This window comes from Gnatocerus cornutus, chromosome 10 (genome assembly GCF_029298725.1).
Source record: "Gnatocerus cornutus isolate USDA-ARS CGAHR chromosome 10, icGnaCorn1.1, whole genome shotgun sequence".
Classification (NCBI taxonomy): Eukaryota; Metazoa; Arthropoda; class Insecta; order Coleoptera; family Tenebrionidae; genus Gnatocerus; species Gnatocerus cornutus.
The window spans coordinates 375,626-393,840 of record NC_142242.1 but is presented as its reverse complement, the minus strand read 5'-3'; the positions used below and the strand labels follow the sequence as shown (position 1 = coordinate 393,840).

The following is an 18,215-nucleotide window of genomic DNA, read 5'->3' as shown; positions in this document are numbered from 1 at the left end:
TATTGAGCAGGTGATCCATGAAACCGAACCCTACTATTATTAAATCCCGATTAGCGTTGACAAGTATTCCCAGAAAAAGTTTTTTTGAAGATTGGTTTGAAGTTAATATGTCGGTGCACACAGTTTAAGAAAAAACAAATTTAGTTTTTGCCTTGTATGTATTGATTGAATTTTTTCGATCGATTTATCAAATTCTCACTTTTATGGGTGGTCAATTATGAGTAAGAATGAAATCAAATAGGTATAATGGGCTTCATTTCACACCATAATTAAGTAAAGCACACGTACATTACCTGTGACAACAGCGGACGTGTCGGCTTGCCTTCTTCAGCTCTTTGTATGATGGGAATGGTGTTTTTCTATTATCTTCATCATTGTTGTGCCCCGTTGGACTGTTTATATACTCTTATTTCAAAACCATTATTTCGGGCTTTGTCTGATGCATTTTTAGTCCCGAGATTTCGATAAAATTAACCGAGCAAAGACATGTCACGCCTACTTTTGTCCTTTATAAAAACATAAATAAATATCTATAGAAGTGCATCCTTACAAAAGTGTTTAATATAATTTGATTTTCGGCGTTCACTGCATATGCTTGTGATTTATTGCTATTTAGGGTACATCTGACACTCCCCTGTGCTTATTTGACAAAACATAACCCCAAACTGAATTCTATTAGTGACAATATTTATGCATAGACCATTGATAATTGCTTTCAAAGGGATGTGACTTCCATTTGATGATACATTTGTATCGTATATGTCGGACAACTGATCTATTAGATATGGTTTAATGTGTTGTGAGGCACGATTTTTCAAATTTACACACGTTCAAATCACCAGGGGCGCACAGACCCATTCATTCTCATTTTTTACACACTTCAATTTCAAAATTTTCAAACTAAGAAATATGGAAGACAATAATGAAAAGAATAAAAATGTAATCTAGCTAAGCATGAAAATAAACCAATAAAGCTTGCCCACCCCCACTGCACCCAGCACAGAATTTCTTTCTTCATTTTGCTTCATCATGCCGAAATCAACCGTCGGATCAGCTAAACGCTTTTTTCAATTTTCCTTCTCTCGATCGCGAGAAATCCATTCTTATTACTCGTCTTATCTACAATCATCAAAGTAGAATATGTTTGAGGTGGAAGAAATGCTCCGCAATATCCCCGATAATCGATTAATCCAATTAATTCAATATTAATGGTGTAATTAAAATTGCCTTTTACATGAGTCTAACTAATTACGTATTATCTGACGTTCATCAACATTTCAACTTAATTATATGATTCTAAACAATGTGGTTGATTAAACTTTTTGTTGAATATCAACAGGAGTTAACAAACAAAAGCTCTTTTTATACAGAGCTCCAAATTTAATGACAACTCCATTAATTTATATGTATAGACTTACACTTTCCGTTTTAATTTACATCAGATAATGTATCTAAGTTTTTTTCTCACAGCCTCAAATGCCGGCCATTTACATTATAGTTATGGAAATGAAGTATTGTCAAACTAACACCACCTACGCTAAGATGATCTCAAGTTATTTACATCCGAAAATTAATGCAAAAATAATTAGAGGTCTAAACAAAGTTGTCTATTATGGAACCGTTTTATTATAACTGTATCCATATGGGTTGTTTCGGTTGTACCAAGTCGTACGCCTTAATTAGAAATTCTAATTTAGCCCTACCTTATTTATGGATATTTAACATACCTCATACTGGTCTCATTATGTCAAAATTTAAATTCAACAATTTACTATGATTATGTGAAATTTGAGCTTCGCAATTATCCCGAAAAACGGAAATTCAATTAGAGCAAATTTTAGCTTACCAGGATTTTACTTTTAGATTTTTTTCGACATTTTACTACAGCGTGACACATTTTTAAAACACCTGTTTAATAAATATAACTTTTCATGAATTTTCCGTCTCTTATACTATGTACTAATTTAAAAGTTTTCACCTGATTTCTGTTTGTTTCAACCCCAAAGTACGTTTCTTGGCTATTAGCATGTATATGAAGAATAAATGTGCAGTGACGAAAGTTTTGAATTCGGGAGTGTAATGATTGAAGCTTCTTTGTGATTGTAGCCTTTTAAATCCGTCCATTGTCGTGGTAAATGTAAAAAAATGAAAAAATTACACGGTTTTTGTGTTAATGCAATCAGAAGTAAAGAGACGTTTTTGTTGTATTTCTCTGAAAGTACAATGTCATGGAAACAATTTATTTGTTGTAATTGTTTGTTAAGAGGAGTCAAATAGTTTGAAAAAAAAAGTGAATAGTGAAAAAGTGCATTAAAAACAAGGTGACTTTTAATAGTTTTATTAAATATATACAACATATATTGCGTAAATGTTACATTCACATATGCACAATAGAAACGTAAGTGCGATTCTACTATCGCATAATAAAGTACAAATATTTACATGCTCATCTCGTGATAAGGGCTAATTCAACAACGACCAAATATAATTTCTTCGCGTGCTGAGAAACAAATGATAAAGTACATCCTTTGTTCAGTATCATAATTTAAATAATATCACATTTATTTGTCTAGATAGCCTATATACGCTAGGTCGATACCTACTGTAGGTACTGTACCCAAGGAACGATTACCTTACAGATACTCATTGTCAGTTCTTACTGCACGTTCACTGGACGAAAATCAGTCAGACACAACCATCAAATTGAGCGCAAAGCCAACTGCGATAGTCCTATGAGATCCTTACAAGGTGGAATAGTATAGTTGGCGTAGCACGGAGACTGCATTAGATTCACCGGTGCCAGAGCCAAATCGCAGTACGATGCCATATTCCACGGGTGAGGATGTGCCATAACTTGAACAGTTTGTGTTTCCGCTGGTTTATCCGGGGAAATGAGACTTTCGATGGTAAAAGACCTCTTAGGCCTTATACATGTGGCAGTTTCGCTGATTTTGGTAATAGGCGACGGCTCCCGCAACTGTTTTTGTGGTGGGTAGTCTCCGTTTTCCGGCGGAGTGAAGAAAAACCGGTTAATATTCGCCAAAGCGGCAAGCTCGTTGTCTAGAGTCTCTTTATCGCTTTTTAACAGCTTAAACCGTTTCCGCCGACGTAAGAGACTACCATTTTCGAACATATCGAAAGCGGCGGGATGTAAAGCCCAATATGCGCCCTTACCAGGTCGATCGGGGCGGCGAGGGATCTTGATGAAGCAGTCGTTGAAAGATAAGTTGTGTCTTAGGGAGTTTTGCCACCTTTGGGTGTTTTTCCTGTAGTACGGAAAGCGGTCGGTGATAAACTTGTAGATTTCAGACAGCGGTAACATTTTTTCAGGAGAGTTCCAAATTGCCATGGCTGTCAACGAAATGTAAGAATATGGAGGTTTTTGGTCTCCGTAAGATTCTCGCGATGGTCGCGGCATTTTTGCCTTTTTGACACTCACAACACACCACCCGCGTTTAGTTTTCAACTTCTTTAGATGTGTTCCACCTCTTTGACGGTTTTGAACTGAATTCTATACTTGGATAAATACATATGGAAAACCGAGAAACGCCCACTACACCTCCATTGGCCAACTGAACAATGGCATTTAAACCACGCCTTATGATACGCCTCTCAAATAACCTGTTCTCTGCTCACCATAAAGCTTTCTTTATTTTTATTAGTAACTTTCTGTCATATAAAGACTCTATCCATGCTTTAGCTTATGATAATATAAATACACACGATTTATTAGCATTTTCACACAACAATTATTTTAAATACCTGCAGACAACCACCTTAATAACATAACATCTTAAAACTTACAAACTATTGCCAAAAACTTCATTTTCATGCATGGTCACACAAGAATAAGTCAACAACATTACTCAGTTTAAGACAATAAAGCTTTGACAAATTTGCCGTGCGGAGTTATGGTTCGTCAAACATTGGCTTTCGCGGTCAAACAGTTTTTCCTGTAGCTAGACTATGTATAGGTTGATTTGAAAATAAAAACTCTGGAACGAATTTCGTGGCAGTTCTTTAAATTAGTTGGTAGGTGTTCCAAACAAAACCAAAGCCCAAAAGAACGATTTACTGTTAATTGATCTAGCACGTGGAAAACCTACTTTAGAGCAAATGCAAAATTTCAGAATACTTTGCTGCTTGTTTTTTTTATTAAAAACTAATTTGTAAAATTAAAAAAATTGTCAGAATTATACCAATACATATGTATAAAAATATAAAAAAAAATCTTAAAAAAATAGTTTCGAAAATCAAAATAATGAACAGTAAGAAAACTGGGCTAGATACCCAAAAACACGCATAACACTGGTCAACAATAATTTTGTTGCCCTTGATGTTAGAGTGATTTCATACTTCTATGCCAACAATTCACGAAACTAGGGATGGTTTTGGATGCTTAACTCAGATTTTTTTTCAATCTTGATTTTCATATTTCACTAAAAATCGGTCAAATTGAGAAAGAAATAACAAGTATATTCTTAAATATATATATTTTTTTTGAAAATTATTAAAAATTGTTTTGTTTGAGTGGTTAATTAAAGTACAATAGAAGTTGAAAAAGAAAAAAAATATATAAAACGTATGTTAAACTTTAATCTTTTACATTTTTTTGAGAACAATCTCTTTTTAAAGATCGGCAGTAATCTGCCATCAAGTGACAATCCCATCTACCCTAATATCATTCTGTCATCGGTTTTAGAATGGTGGAAGCTCTTTCCCTCTTCTTCACTATAATTTCCAAGATTCTCCGAAAATCTATCTAGATGACTAGAGAAAGTGTAACTTTATGCCCATATTTACTGAAAATCTTGAAGCATTCCAACTTTTGTTGGTCACGTGGCGTCCACAAAGCGAATTTTAACATGATAATAAACACTTAATTATAATTCGTGTTCTGAAGAGCCGACTCAAAGTCTATTTTAAATTATTAAAAATATAAAATACGCCAAAATCATAAACACCAGAGCCAATTTAGTACTTTCAAGAAAATATTCGAAAACTATGGTCTTGAAAACATAGAAATCCGCAGAGATATTCAGGGCAACAAAAAAAATGTTTTTGAGCTGTGTAATCCACAACAGATCCGAAACCTTTTAGAAATCGTTCCTGAAAACCGTATTGTGAATTTATATCTGTAGCGTTGAGTTTTGAGACTTATTTTCACTGAATTCTATAAAATAATATATGTATTACTATGGAAAAAAATCTGAAACTGAGAGGTTAACACCCGATTCCACAAATTTCACTTATCCGGAAAAATTCGGTTCCGGATCACCAAAATTCTACTGTACTTTTGATGGAGAAATATGTATCTCAAATCGAAAAAATAACGATAAAAGATAAGAAACAAAATAAAAAATTACTGTGAAATGTACCTACATATAAAAATACATGTAACTTCGCCATATCACGAGTTACTTACTTTCTCCGTAAATATTATTAGAGGTAAAATCTTTTTGTTCCCACGTGATCGGAGTACCAATTCAATTCAGACACTAGTAGAAATACAATTTTGCCAATCGTAATACCGAAAGAATTTTAGTTCAAAAATTGAATTAACGTTTTGATTAATATTCGCAGTTGGTGTCGTAAATGGATAAAAATTCCTCTCATCATGATAATTGATAAATGATAATTCATTTAAAAGATCTCTTTAATACATACAGATTTCAATACAAATAACTGAGTTTTAGTTCCTAGGTGTATAATTAAACTTTGATAACTCCGAAACGAAGACAGCAAAAAATATGTTTTCACCGTCGTATTTTTCGCGCTTTTTTACATAAAACTCCGGTCTTAACTCGACTTCAAAAAATTAAAGAAAAATTAAGACTAAAAGATCTTCGATGGTTCAATTCCAAAATTTTATTTTTTTTCAGTATGGAAGTTAGCTGCCTGTCGTTCTCTAATTCAGACACGGCCGATATCTGGCTTATATATGAAGCAAAATTAAAGTATTGGTGCTCATTTTACGTAGAATCCAAAAAAGTAAGGTTCGTTAAGATCGGTCCACAAATAACTCGATATCTCCGAAACTACAAGAGATTTTTGGAAACCGTTTTTACCAGCGTGTTTCTCGGCTCATTCTACTTTAGAATACGCCCTTAAAAAACGAAAATTCGATAGACAATTTTTAGGGCAAAAAAATTTTGCTCAATCGATAAAAAAATTAAAATTTTTTGTTTTTCGATCGCCCCTCGTAAACTACTGGACCTATCGATCTGAGATTTGGCCAGTTGATAGATCTCGAGCTGCTCTTTTAATCGATATGTAATTCAATAGTACTAAGCACAATTTTCGCCCCGAAACAGCTTCTTGAAAATGACCCTAAAAACACCCGTTAAAAATCTATTTCGGTCAATATCTCGTTTATTTGATAAGAAAATTTGAGCTATATAGGTTCATTGTACGCAGAATTTCGCACTGAATCCAAAACTATCATTGATTTTCTCGTTCGCCAACAAATAACTGAATTAGAGGCGTTTGAAATTTTGGGTTGTCGCCAGAAGGCCACGATTTTGCTCCATATCTCCGAAATTATGACAAATATCAAACAACCCTTTTCGGAACGTTTTTTTTGCGATTTTTTAGCTTAGAAATCGATCTTCGATAGTTCGAATTCAAAATATAATATTTTTCGGTATGGAAGTTAGCAGCCTTTCGGTTTCTAATTCAGACACGGTCGATATCTTGCTTATTTATGAAGTAATATTAAATTATTGGCGATCCTTTTACGCAAAATTTAAAACTGAGCGATTTTTTCACGTACGTCAATAAATAATCAAAAAGAAGCGTTCAAATTCGTGGATAGCAAATTTTCAGTCCCTGCTCGATGTCTCCGAAACAGAGCGAAAGATTGAGTTTTCACCATCGTTTTTCTCGCACATTTTTACATAAAAAACCGGTCTTAATTCGAATTTCAAACTTATTAAAATAGAATTTAGCTATAGAAGATTTCGATACTTTTAAAGCGTAGGCGCGAAACACGGTCCAGTAAGCAATATTTATTTACTGCACGAAAACCGTAAAATTATTAAACCGTTACCAACATTACTTTGATTTTTATTTTACCCAAAACTAAGTGTTGTGTTTATTATTTCCGTAACAATAATAACAAATAACACTTCAAAATTTAATTTTCCGAAAGATAAAAATACAAAATAAAATCGAAGTCTAAAATCCTAGAGTTTATTACGTAACCGTTACCTCGTTACTGTAATATAATAGGTAATTTAATTCGTCTTCCTTGCCTTTCTAAACCTCACTTAACATTATACAAGTAATCGAGCAATAATTCAATTGTGATTCAAACAACTTTACTGCTGAAAATAATAGAATCTAACGGTGTTTGCTACACCTATTGATTGATCCACTTTGATGCTACACATCTGGTAAAGGGAATCAATAGTACAGCAATAAAACACGAAAAAGAAAGTAAATAACAAAAGTGGTAAAAACGCCTCCAAAGTTTTAAAAAGAAATGTAACGTTCCACCACCTAGTGGACGATAGCGGTACTAAAAAAAAATTGGCGTTGAAGTACAGATGGCGCTCCTTCCCGCTTTTTTGAATACTTAAATTTGTATAAGGTGATAGGAGATGGGAAAAAAAATAAAAAGGTACAAAAGAACTATCATACTTTATTTTGATGCTACATCGTACTGGTTAAAAACACAGAAAATGTACGTAATACATCACATTTAATAAATACTACTTGGACGGATTAGAAGAGTCGATCAAAGTGGTAAGTTTCTCAGGCACAATAGTAGAAACGTACCCTTCTTGAGCCTGCTCTGCGATAGCTGCCGGGTCATCCTGCAATTCTGCATTTACGTTGAAATTATCGTAGGGTCCATTAGTGGACTGTTCCAAATTTTCCTTATCTGTCAAAATTGCAGAATCATCCAGTTTAGCATCTTTCTTTGCCACTTGCGTGTTTGAACGAAGCTTACTTATGAGTTTACTGATATGAATAAAATTATTTTTGAGACTTTCTGTAGTTGTAGTAGGTTGCGTGGTAGTAACTGTCGGTTTTGGTTTCCTAAAAAAAAAGTGTTAGTCTAAGAAACCACAAAACGGTTCTTGTTATTGTTAATTTGCCCTCTCAACCACCAATCACCTGGGTTAAGTCGCTATATAACGTTAATAAATTCTATCACCTCGGTACCATGTTAATGCTATTCAATTCAAATGAGGTGTCAAAAGGTGACCTATCTGTTTACAACTTAGTAATAGAGTTAGAAAATACTGTTAACCCATGATGAGTCGCCGTGGGGCTCTCACCTTCTTACCCCTGCGCAGTGGACACAGGAATAGATCCATAATTGTAATAATAGCAACGGGTTTGCTCACAAATGAAGTCTTTGATTGAAACGCAATCATCAGTGTCCCATTCGAAGCTAGGAGCTCTCAAAACAACGCAACCGTTGGCCGAACCGCTGTCGCTACTAAATCAAAGAACTGTATAAAAATAACGAAAAAATCACGAGTTTACCTCTCCCTGGCAGTTCTTTGAGGACTGGTACTACCACTGACAATATCAGAAATAGTAGCACCGTTGTCGTCGTCACTTTCAGGTTTTCGCATGTAGTTGAAAGTAGCGTTGAAAGGAAGTCCTGTGCTCATCCATAAAAACATATCAGTTCCTAAGCGATTTCCAGAAGTCCAAAAATCGAATTTATCGTAACCTGCATTTTTGAGATATTGCGTGATGGAGTCAGCTTTTTCCTTTGTTTCAAATGAAGCCAGTTGAAGTCCTAAAGATCGGCAGTATTGATATGCCAGATAGTAGTTCAGTTCAGGAGAGTAAGGATTCATTCTGCTGACAAAGTACTGCACACCATCAAGTTGTATGGTGGTTATTCTTTGTCCTGAAAATCCATGATGGTTTATTAATTACACGTGCGAGACAGGTATAAATGAGATAAGAACTAGTATTCGGTACTCTCATCTCAAGTTTAAACAGACAAGTCAGTGACCTGCTAGAAATTTCCTTGCAACAAAATCAAGAATCCTCACCTTTGTTAAACAATTAATCTCGAGAGTCACGAAGTTAAGCTTAGTTTTGGCCAAGGCCGGGGATCAAATTAAATAAAAAAAGTCAAAGACCTGCGATTTTTCTACGAGGATAGAATATTGATTTATTAGTCATATTCCGGAACTAAGCGAGACTACATCCGATACAAAAGATGTAAAATAGTCTTCGTATTTGCGATGAATACCAAAAAGGTTTTCATCCAGACAGGATACTAAACCTGTTAAATTTTAAATAAGTACAACGCACAACCTTGAAAAAATTCAAATGCAGCTCTGCGGGCCGTCTGAGACCGAGAAAACCCTTTTTTCAAAAAGAACTAATAAAAGCGACCGAGACGACTAGCGGCAATAAATATCGTATGTTTGAACGAAATCAGAAAAATAAGACTTGCACTGCAAGACGCGACTTAGCCATAAATAGTACCAATTTCCCATTCAAGGGCGATTAACAGCAAAGAGATATTTAAGATTTTTACAGCCGTGCTAAAACTTGTTGTGTTACCTATTTTTTATGGCGGTTCAACGAAATTGCTTCGCATTCCAGCCTCCTCAAATGCAATTTCACTGCAAACAAAGCGCATGTGTGACTTAACACGATTCAAATTAACAATTAACGAACCCCAAAAAACTTCTAATCAAACAGTTACACAACGAAAAAAAATCAAGTCAAATTACGAAAAAAAAAATGAAACAAATTTCACGAAAATCTTAAGAAATTGGTAAATATTAACGAAAAGTGACTTACCTGTGGACAAACTAATAAAAAAGACTAAAACAGCAGATAAACCACCAACGTAACGACCCATGATGTTTCTTTATCAAAAGCGAACTCGCCGACTGAGAAGCTTTACAATCGCTTGTTGTTTTTGTGGCTGTGATTACCGGATGCAACTTCCCCCTATCCCTCTCCCATGGATATTCCTATTATAAACTTCAGATGGTTATTTTTTTGACCTCTTCGTTGGAACGTCACGAACGGACTTTTTATTGCATCGTAGAAACTACACGTCTTTTTGCACATGTTTGACTACTAAATTAATTAACACTCAAAAAAAAAACACCAATTTACATAACGTTACAACAATTTGTAATCACCCGCGAAAGTGCCACAGGGAAATAAAACAATAGTTTGCACGTTAATCAAAATGCAAATTAGCCAAATAACTTGTTTCAAAATATTTATACCAAAAATATGCGAAAATGTCTCGAAACAGTTATCACAGGTGAATGCACTCATTTATTTGAAATATTTATTGGTTGGTAATAATTTTTTTTCTATTTTTTGCTGTATTAATGTACCGATTTTTCGATGAGCTCATGGAAATTTATACATCCTCTATACAAATCAAGCGGTAGATGTAGATAACATCACGATTTACAAAGTACCAAAAGCTAATTAACGATTTCAAACATAACTTATAATTAAAGAATTCTAATTATCAGTGTCAAGTGGTCCTGAGCGCTACTGAATATTTTCCAACTAAATTATTAATTAAAATAAGAATAATGACGTTCGTGGAATGATAGCGAAGTCTTCTTTATTAGTTTGGAAATTTCACAGAATCCCCAAACAAAGAAACCACAGGTCTAGAGATTAATTATAGTTGGTCAAGAGAGTAAAATATGTGTTTTTTTAAACGGGCAGAAGGCATTTTTTGCTCCACGATCTTACGTAACTCTACTGAAATGTTGTTCGCTTGGAACGTTAAAATCCCAAAATGGACTTCAAACAATCATTCTAAGGTCAAAACGAACAATTTTGAATATTTACAAATTAAGATAGCCGCATGAGATCACCACTGTCCCGCTACTGTTACAGTTAAAGATAACTCAAGAATTCGAATTTTAGCAATCAATTTAGAAATGAAAACAGCCGTTTAACACCTAATTAGTTAAATCTATTCGTAGAAAACAAGTTCGACGGTTATTTGGAAAACCTCGAAATTGCCAATCAAAACAGTAATTGAGAATTCATGAAGTGACGAGCTCTGGTTTCGTATTTATAGAAATATAAGAACTAGTTTTGTTATTTTTGTGTTGGCAGCTCTGTACAAACATTTCAAAGCTGACACTTGTATCAAGAAGAGGTACCAACACATTTCAAATTACAAAGCCCGCTTGAGTGAATGAATGCCGCTAGAACTTTAATTATCTAATAGATGGTAGCACTATCATTACATAGTTACAGAAACCTGTGTTGAACTCACTTAAAAAGTCGAGATCGTTAAGTTTTTTTCTTAAAATCGAGTTGTTTTTAAAAACTATAAATTTAAACAATATAAAGACCACAAGTGGTTTAGAATCTTAACCGCAACTCCGTCTCTGGTGCAATAAAGAAACGAAAATATTGTAGCCCTCAAAAATCAAGAAATCCAGTTTTAGTTTTAATACATTAACAAATGTTTTAAAATTACTTACCGAAACTTTTTAAATTACTGACGCCACTCAAAACATAATCTGCCAGTAAAAAAAGTAAAAAAACGAGAATAGCAATATAAGGGTAATACCATTAAATTTCCTTGATTCTTGTACTAGAAAAACAGGTGAACTTGAAATAAAACTTCTTTTTTTTCATAACTTTTTGATTATTTATACAAAAACTTCATTTACTTCTTTGCCTTCGGAGCTTTTGCAGCCTTGGTCACATCTTCAGGATTCTCAGCAGCATCCTTTGCTCTCTTAGCACGAATACCAACGAAACGAGCATCAGCACGAGCCTAGAAAACAAATAAAAAGAAATTTAAAATAATAAAGACTTGGTTGAATTAAGCTACTTACTTTCCTAAGCGTGATGAAGGCATTGAAGTTCTTTTCTTCCTCAGTGGGAATTCTAGCCTTTGTCCTGACGGCAGATTGGCGGATAGGCAATACCTCGCTGGTCAGCTGAGTGGCGACCTGCAAGAAAAAAGAAATTGAAACATTTTCTAACTGATTTCAGACCTCGTAAAAATTGTTATAAACAGAAAGAAATTAGAAGAAAATGTGTCAATGGCAAAAAAAATGGAACGCGCTCAGTTTTGTTTTGATTATTTTACATCTTACATAATTTATCGAAAATTATAGTTCTAAATGGAAAGTCTCATTCATTATAATAAAAATATTTATCCGAATTAAATAAGCTTTAAAAAACGCCAATGTGATGACCACTGATGACTTGAAAATCAACAGATGAATCATCTAAAACACCCAAAAAGTTTACGTAAACTCAAAAATTGTCATCTGATACATATAAATCAATTAAATTGCTTGATACTTGTAATAGAAAACTTAGCAAATGTTTTAAATGCGATTGCAAAATTATGTTGGTCACAGACAAGGTTACCAACATACAGTTTATAAATGATCCTCATCAAAGGTGGCTATGAAATGTCAAACTTACATTAAAAAATGAGCACAAAAAACGCAAGCGGGAAAATGGTATGATATAAATTCCCAAGCCACCCTTGATGGTGAAACATTTATACATCGTATTACTACAACAAAACTAACGGTTTTTTTCCACAGAAACAAAAGAGGCCTACTGAGTAAAACAATTGCTAACTCAAAATTTAAGTAGTCACATCTCCAGACCCTGTTAAACATTTCAGAGAGATGTAGACTAGCCCCTATCTTTTACCTTTCTCTCCTCCTCTGTGGCTTCACCAGCCCTCAACTTCTTCTTATTATTGATAGGGAACAAAATGAGTTTAGATTTATACTCCTTAAGACGTTGGGCGTTGAGAAGAACTGATTCAATAGATTTGTTTCTTCTACGGTAATCCACAGCAATCCCAATAGTCTTGGCGAAATTGCCGTTAATACCTGCCGCCTAAAACCTCCAAATTAGTTCAATTATTGTGAATATCATCAACGTACCTTTAATTCTTGCAAAGTGAACCCGCGTCCTGCACGAACTTTGGTGTGATAACGAACTGTTGGGCATCGTACAATCGGTCTCAAAGGACCCGCTGCAGGTCTTGGAGCGATGGCTCTAGCTTTCTTGATCCGGTTTTGCCTCCGTCTGATTTTTCGTGCAGGTTGGTTGAACCATGTTTTCACGAAACGTTGCCAATCTTTATGGAAGTGCCCATTCGGGATCATATTATTACCTTTGGGTGCCATGTCTAGTCCTTAAATCATAAAGAAGCTTTAAACCGACGAAAAACTTATGGTCACAACACTGAACACATAACCTCAATTAACACGATCGCGAATTTTGACACAATGAAGGGCGTTTGTGAGAGTAAAATTAGTTGGATTGTAAAAAGAAGGGTGATATTTTGGTTATTTGAACGGTTTTTCGGGTGGATGATACGTATTTATCGAGATTTTTGTGGAAAAAGTATACCAACCTCCGTTGGAACACCCGACACAAGTCAAACACTCAACAAAATGACAGAAGCCAGGCGCAGAATGTGACAGGCGCCACGTTCCAGTTTAGGGTGACGTCACCACTGGCGGGAGTTTTGAATCGAAAATCGCAAAAGGTATTGTTTTTTAAAAAAATAAATGCGGGTGAAACATTTAAATTTTATTGCAAATACAATGCCTTATAAAAAGTATTTTAATTTTTTCATATTTATCATTAACAACACCAAGTCTTGATTGACCAGTGTAAAACTTCATTACCAGAAACTTATTATAAGGGTATAAAAATATACGGGAAGTAAAATATAACATACAACATATCAAAATAATAAATCTTATGCTACAAACTAAAATGATATTAGAGGTACACCAACATCTGCAAGAAAAGTTGATCAATAACTAAATGTTAGTTACTTTACATGAGATACTTCTTGAAAATGTGGTAACAAACTTAAAACAATTCAGTCCAGCAAAACATTTTAATTAATGAAGATAATCTACAATATTTTACAATAAATTATTATCAAGTCCCGCGTAATAATAAGGTTGATCACTTAATAGTTGGTTACATAACAGAACATATCATAAGCGTTGGTTAAAAATTCAAAATTAATTCACATTAACGAAAAACGCTAAATAAATAAATAAGTTACAGCAATGTATTTGTCATAACTTTGTGGGCGCGCTATATAATATATTATGTTTTAAAGAATATCACAATTTATGTTTATGTGTTCACAACTGAAAATAATAGACTCAGTTTATTCGGAAAACACACGGTCATAAGAGTATTTTCGGGGGAATGAAAATATATACAATTAAAAAAAACACAAAGGGCACTTTTGGGTGAGTCTTCAATTAAAAATAGATCTAAAAAGAGCGCATGATTTAAAATAAAACGTGAACTAGCGTTTATCAAGAAACTGCCTATCAAATCCCAACATCAAATATGAAAATGTGTTGCCGAACAATGATTTCCTTTTTTTTATAAATATAGAATTTTTCGTTTACAAAATATAGAACGCTACTGCGTCTGTTTTTTTTTACAATACTTTCGTGCTGTAAAAAAAGTAAAATTGACAGTAAACTCCATTTTTTATTTGATAACTTAATATTACACGTTCTCCTAAAACTAAAGATGTAAATTAAAATGACACAATGAGTTGGTTATGATTCGAAATAAAAAATGGAGAATACTCTGCACCTATCACGATCATATAGCATCACTAAAACAGTCAACAAATATAGAGATACTATCATTTTGTATAGGTTAATTAATTTTGTAATTAAAACGGCCGTTTAAGGGCACATAATCAAGAATTTACATTAGAGTATTTACATTTTTACATTGTTATCTACGTATTGTTTATATACAATGTATCTGTAAGAACTCTACGTTGATCTACGCGGACGTTTCACAGCTTTGTCAGGGGGACTAGTGGGAGACACAGATCGCTGCTTCTTTTTGCACGTGGCACATAGGAACACCTAACAACCAAGCAACATAAATTAGAAAAAAATCATCAAATTACGCTTATCACTAAAGTAATTACTTAAACTACCTGATAACTAAAACACATGCATGTTTATCGTTTACTGAACAATGCTGAAGTCATTCAAGAAATTAAGAAAACAAAACAGCTAATTAAATGATTAACAACATGATTTCACCGAACTGCGTATTTTTTACTACGTTTAAAAAAAGTTTACTCGGGAGACTTGTTTCCCAAGAGTTTGAGTAAGAAGTTGAAAGGATACATACAAAAATAGATGTCTAGTCATAGAAACGTTTCTTCAAAACATGCAAAATAAAGCCTCCTTTAAACAAAAAAACACGATCGATTTAGATGAAAGGTCCTAGAATTTTAACGATTTTCGCAATCAAGTAATAATCGTTTCTTATCGCAGTTTGTTTGCCATTTCTATGCTTCAACTCTAGGCCTTAAATTTTATTTAAAAACTTGTCGCCATTCGTAAAAAATCGCTATCGTACAAGGTATAATTAAATTCTTGCAAACGCAAGGTGTGTACGCATTTTACCAGCACAAATAAGTGTTAAAAACATTAATCGAACACTTATCGGTAAAAAAACTGATACCTTTATCAGACAGTATTATTGTATAACTTATAATTGAATTGAAAATGTTCGTACTTTTTCTTATGCAATTTTGAACGAAAAATACGAAAAAATTAAACGATTCTCACGATACTTCTTGAAAAACTACAGCAAAAGCAGCTACAAAATATAATGAGGTACACAGATTCACTCCTGAAATTGAGAACCTATTTAAAATTAGTAATGGGCAACAAGCCTACACGTCCTAATTAAAATACAGTCGACTCTCGATAATTCAAAATTCACGAGACGCCAAAATTAACAATAAATAAACTTCAGATTACTGTTTTTTTCTAAATATCGTCTGTCCTATTAAATTTCCATTCTAGACAGGCATGAATTTCCAACGTACCTAAAAAACTTGTTCACTGAAAATGTTGGCATTGTAATTTGTGCTGCAAAAGTTAGCTGATTTTATGGGCAAGTTTGCCGCTGGCAAGACAAGAAACGAATTTCGCTGTGTTTTTGGTGTAAACTAAACGCAGAAAATATTTTTGAAAGAGCCCAAAATATATGTTTGAAATTCCTAATTTAGAAAATTATCTAGTTACCAGTTTTTTATATCCACCAATACGTACGTCGGTTTCTTGCTTAAAAACTGTCAAATTTCGTAAATTTTTGGTCATTATGCGTCAAAACTGCAGCGATGGTGTTAGTTACGACATGAATTTTTTCTCAAAGCCAACTATGAATAAAAATTTATTGGATCACACGATATATTAAAAAAAATTGAGTAACCAATACGCTTTTTTGTTGAAGCTCTTAATTTTTCTTCAGAAGCAGTTTTCTGTATTCAACTTGATTTCTGGTCAAAGAAAATTAATTGCAAGGGAGAGAGAAAACAGTTCGAAAATAATCAGATTGTTAAACCGATTCGCGGAATAGTCATGCCAAATCATTGATTCGTGGAAAAACTCGAGTAATAAGGAGTTATGGAATGTTCCCGTTGCGTTAAATAATCGAATTATCGAAAATCGACTGACTGATTTGCAAGTTTGAATAGAAAGAAGTCTTAAGCAGGGCATTTTTGGATCATTTTTCTTCGTTTAAATATCGAACAATGACACAGAAAATTGGTGTACACACTAAGAAAATATTTGTTGACCGAATAATTTCCACCCAAATGATTCGAAAACGTGAGAGAAAATTTGGCAAAGGCTTATATTACCCGGAGTGTATTTTCTCCGGAATTTTTTAGTCTATAACTTTGAAATTTAACACACTCACAAAGTTTCACCAAGTGTGTCAAAATTCAAAATTATAGACGTGTGGTATTGCAGATTTCAAAAAAATGGCTTTGTTGAAACTGGCATATTTCCGGGGCTTTTTGGGTCTATAACTTTGAAATTTGGCACACTTACTAAGTTGGACTTGTTTTTGATCCAGGCCTGTAAAAACAAATACAGAATTCTTAGCTCTCGAGTTACTAAATTCGAAATTCGAACACGACGGACATTTTGAAAAAACAATGAGAAAAACGGCAGTTCTCGAAACAGATTGACAAAAACCGTGTAAAAAAAAACACTACCATGCTAGAAAATGGTGCAAAAACTTACTTCTGGTATATTAGTTTTTTTTATCCTAGCACAGGAGAGATGAATCCATGTCAAACACTCCAAACACTCTATCATAGGTCTACCTGCAAACGGTTTTCCACAGAAACAAGTAACTAAATTAAAAGAGTCGCTGTCTTCATCATCTTCACTTTGCTTGTCCTTTTGTCCTGAACTAGTGGATTCTGAATTGACACTACTCCCTGAACTATCCAAGGGAGGGCTTTGGTTTGTCTCGTTACGTAGTTCCTGATACCAAAAACAGTCATTGAGAGAAAAACCATGACTCTTAAGACAGGGAAGCTTGGGTTTAAAAAGAGAGGAATCAAGATAAAAACTGTTGGAAATAGTACTTACGTCTTTTTTCCAGCCTTCATAATTCGCATATTGCAAAACCATTGTACAAAAGTCGTAAAAATCGGCACTAGTTCTTGGACGTCTATAACCATTTGACATTCCAGCAACTTCTGTAACAGACTGCAAAGACAAAAATATAGAGAAATTGAATCAAAAACTTAATGGTTTTGAAAATGATCGGATTGTTAAGATAACTTGACATAAAACTAAACTGGGATTGGAGGAATTGTGGGGGTGCATATTGGATGAAATGAAATTTTATCAACCTAACCTAAAGTTATTTTAATAACTAGTGATTCTAACTAGTGACTTACGTTTTTCTGTTCCATAATCGCAGGGGGTACTGAAAAAACAAAATCGCATTAACAATTGATTCCAAAATATGCCATATATGATACCAGAATCCAAATAGAAAAGTAAATGCTATTAGATGTTTAGCATACTTACATGACAACTCCTTATTTGTCATTACCTGGGATAGGACTATGTTTTGAAATCTTGAACTTGGTTAAACATAAGATAGGCACTAAGAATAAAATTATTTTATTTATATTTACTCGCGTACTGCACTAAACTTTGGAAAATTCTGATGTCAGTCAGGTTGTATGTCAGTAAGAAGGGGCATCAAAACGAGACACATTCAACTATCGCTATCTCATTCTCAACGTATTTTAACCACCAATAGAAACGCTGCTTTTCCGTCAAAGACGCAGTCATTGGCGCACACTATCAATCGCGGTAAATTTAAAAAATCCCATTGTACTTTCCGCGGGGATATAAAAACACACTTATTTTTTTTTACCA

General features: G+C 33.9%; 4 protein-coding genes across 9 annotated transcripts; all 4 read right to left on the bottom strand.

The window, feature by feature from the left end:
* Positions 1 to 2,323: 2,323 nt before the first annotated feature.
* LOC148166911 (fork head domain-containing protein FD4-like) lies at positions 2,324 to 3,517 on the bottom strand. Its single transcript, XM_088047600.1, has one exon. The coding sequence runs from the start codon at positions 3,416 to 3,418 to the stop codon at positions 2,699 to 2,701; it is 720 nt and encodes a 239-aa protein (XP_087903726.1). The 5' UTR covers positions 3,419 to 3,517; the 3' UTR covers positions 2,324 to 2,698.
* Positions 3,518 to 7,622: 4,105 nt separating this feature from the next.
* On the bottom strand, positions 7,623 to 9,966 carry nw (narrow). 4 transcript variants are annotated; one of them, XM_088047321.1, is made up of 4 exons: positions 9,784 to 9,966; positions 8,497 to 8,872; positions 8,294 to 8,446; positions 7,623 to 8,043 (listed from the first exon to the last, which is right to left on the bottom strand). In XM_088047321.1, the coding sequence occupies exons 1-4, from the start codon at positions 9,842 to 9,844 to the stop codon at positions 7,713 to 7,715; spliced, it is 921 nt and encodes a 306-aa protein (XP_087903447.1). In that variant the 5' UTR covers positions 9,845 to 9,966; the 3' UTR covers positions 7,623 to 7,712. The 4 variants fall into 4 exon arrangements, with proteins under 4 accessions (XP_087903447.1, XP_087903446.1, XP_087903449.1 ...); XM_088047320.1 differs by having other exon boundaries at positions 8,294 to 8,449; positions 9,784 to 9,961; XM_088047323.1 differs by having other exon boundaries at positions 7,954 to 8,043; positions 8,286 to 8,446; positions 9,784 to 9,964.
* A 1,633-nt stretch (positions 9,967 to 11,599) lies between these two features.
* Positions 11,600 to 13,464, bottom strand: RpL13 (ribosomal protein L13). Its single transcript, XM_088047324.1, has 5 exons — positions 13,370 to 13,464; positions 12,894 to 13,147; positions 12,655 to 12,846; positions 11,817 to 11,933; positions 11,600 to 11,755 (listed from the first exon to the last, which is right to left on the bottom strand). Exons 2-5 carry the CDS (start codon positions 13,137 to 13,139, stop codon positions 11,645 to 11,647), a joined length of 666 nt encoding a protein of 221 aa, XP_087903450.1. The 5' UTR covers positions 13,140 to 13,147; positions 13,370 to 13,464; the 3' UTR covers positions 11,600 to 11,644.
* Positions 13,465 to 13,533: 69 nt separating this feature from the next.
* Positions 13,534 to 18,051, bottom strand: LOC148166908 (uncharacterized). 3 transcript variants are annotated; one of them, XM_088047965.1, is made up of 5 exons: positions 17,859 to 18,051; positions 17,726 to 17,754; positions 17,412 to 17,531; positions 17,058 to 17,357; positions 13,534 to 14,873 (listed from the first exon to the last, which is right to left on the bottom strand). In XM_088047965.1, exons 1-5 carry the CDS (start codon positions 17,878 to 17,880, stop codon positions 14,778 to 14,780), a joined length of 567 nt encoding a protein of 188 aa, XP_087904091.1. In that variant the 5' UTR covers positions 17,881 to 18,051; the 3' UTR covers positions 13,534 to 14,777. The 3 variants fall into 3 exon arrangements, with proteins under 3 accessions (XP_087904091.1, XP_087904093.1, XP_087904092.1); XM_088047967.1 differs by having other exon boundaries at positions 17,058 to 17,303; XM_088047966.1 differs by having other exon boundaries at positions 17,884 to 18,051.
* Between the last annotated feature and the right edge of the window lie 164 nt (positions 18,052 to 18,215).

Excerpts from the sequence above, each read along its gene's own strand:
- RpL13 (XM_088047324.1), bottom strand. The coding sequence starts at position 13,139 with ATGGCACCCAAAGGTAATAATATGATCCCGAATGGGCACTTCCATAAA. Across the intron at positions 12,847-12,893 it reads TCACTTTGCAAGAATTAAAG|GCGGCAGGTATTAACGGCAA; the intron begins GTACGTTGATGA and ends TGGAGGTTTTAG. Across the intron at positions 11,934-12,654 it reads CCACAGAGGAGGAGAGAAAG|GTCGCCACTCAGCTGACCAG; the intron begins GTAAAAGATAGG and ends TTTTTCTTGCAG.
- LOC148166908 (XM_088047965.1), bottom strand. The coding sequence starts at position 17,880 with ATGACAAATAAGGAGTTGTCAT. Across the intron at positions 17,755-17,858 it reads GACAAATAAGGAGTTGTCAT|TACCCCCTGCGATTATGGAA; the intron begins GTAAGTATGCTA and ends TTGTTTTTTCAG. Across the intron at positions 17,532-17,725 it reads CGATTATGGAACAGAAAAAC|TCTGTTACAGAAGTTGCTGG; the intron begins GTAAGTCACTAG and ends TTGTCTTTGCAG.
- LOC148166911 (XM_088047600.1), bottom strand. The coding sequence starts at position 3,418 with ATGCCGCGACCATCGCGAGAATCTTACGGAGACCAAAAACCTCCATAT.
- nw (XM_088047320.1), bottom strand. The coding sequence starts at position 9,844 with ATGGGTCGTTACGTTGGTGGTTTATCTGCTGTTTTAGTCTTTTTTATT. Across the intron at positions 8,873-9,783 it reads TTTTATTAGTTTGTCCACAG|GACAAAGAATAACCACCATA; the intron begins GTAAGTCACTTT and ends ATGGATTTTCAG. Across the intron at positions 8,450-8,496 it reads CAAAGAACTGCCAGGGAGAG|TAGCGACAGCGGTTCGGCCA; the intron begins GTAAACTCGTGA and ends TCTTTGATTTAG.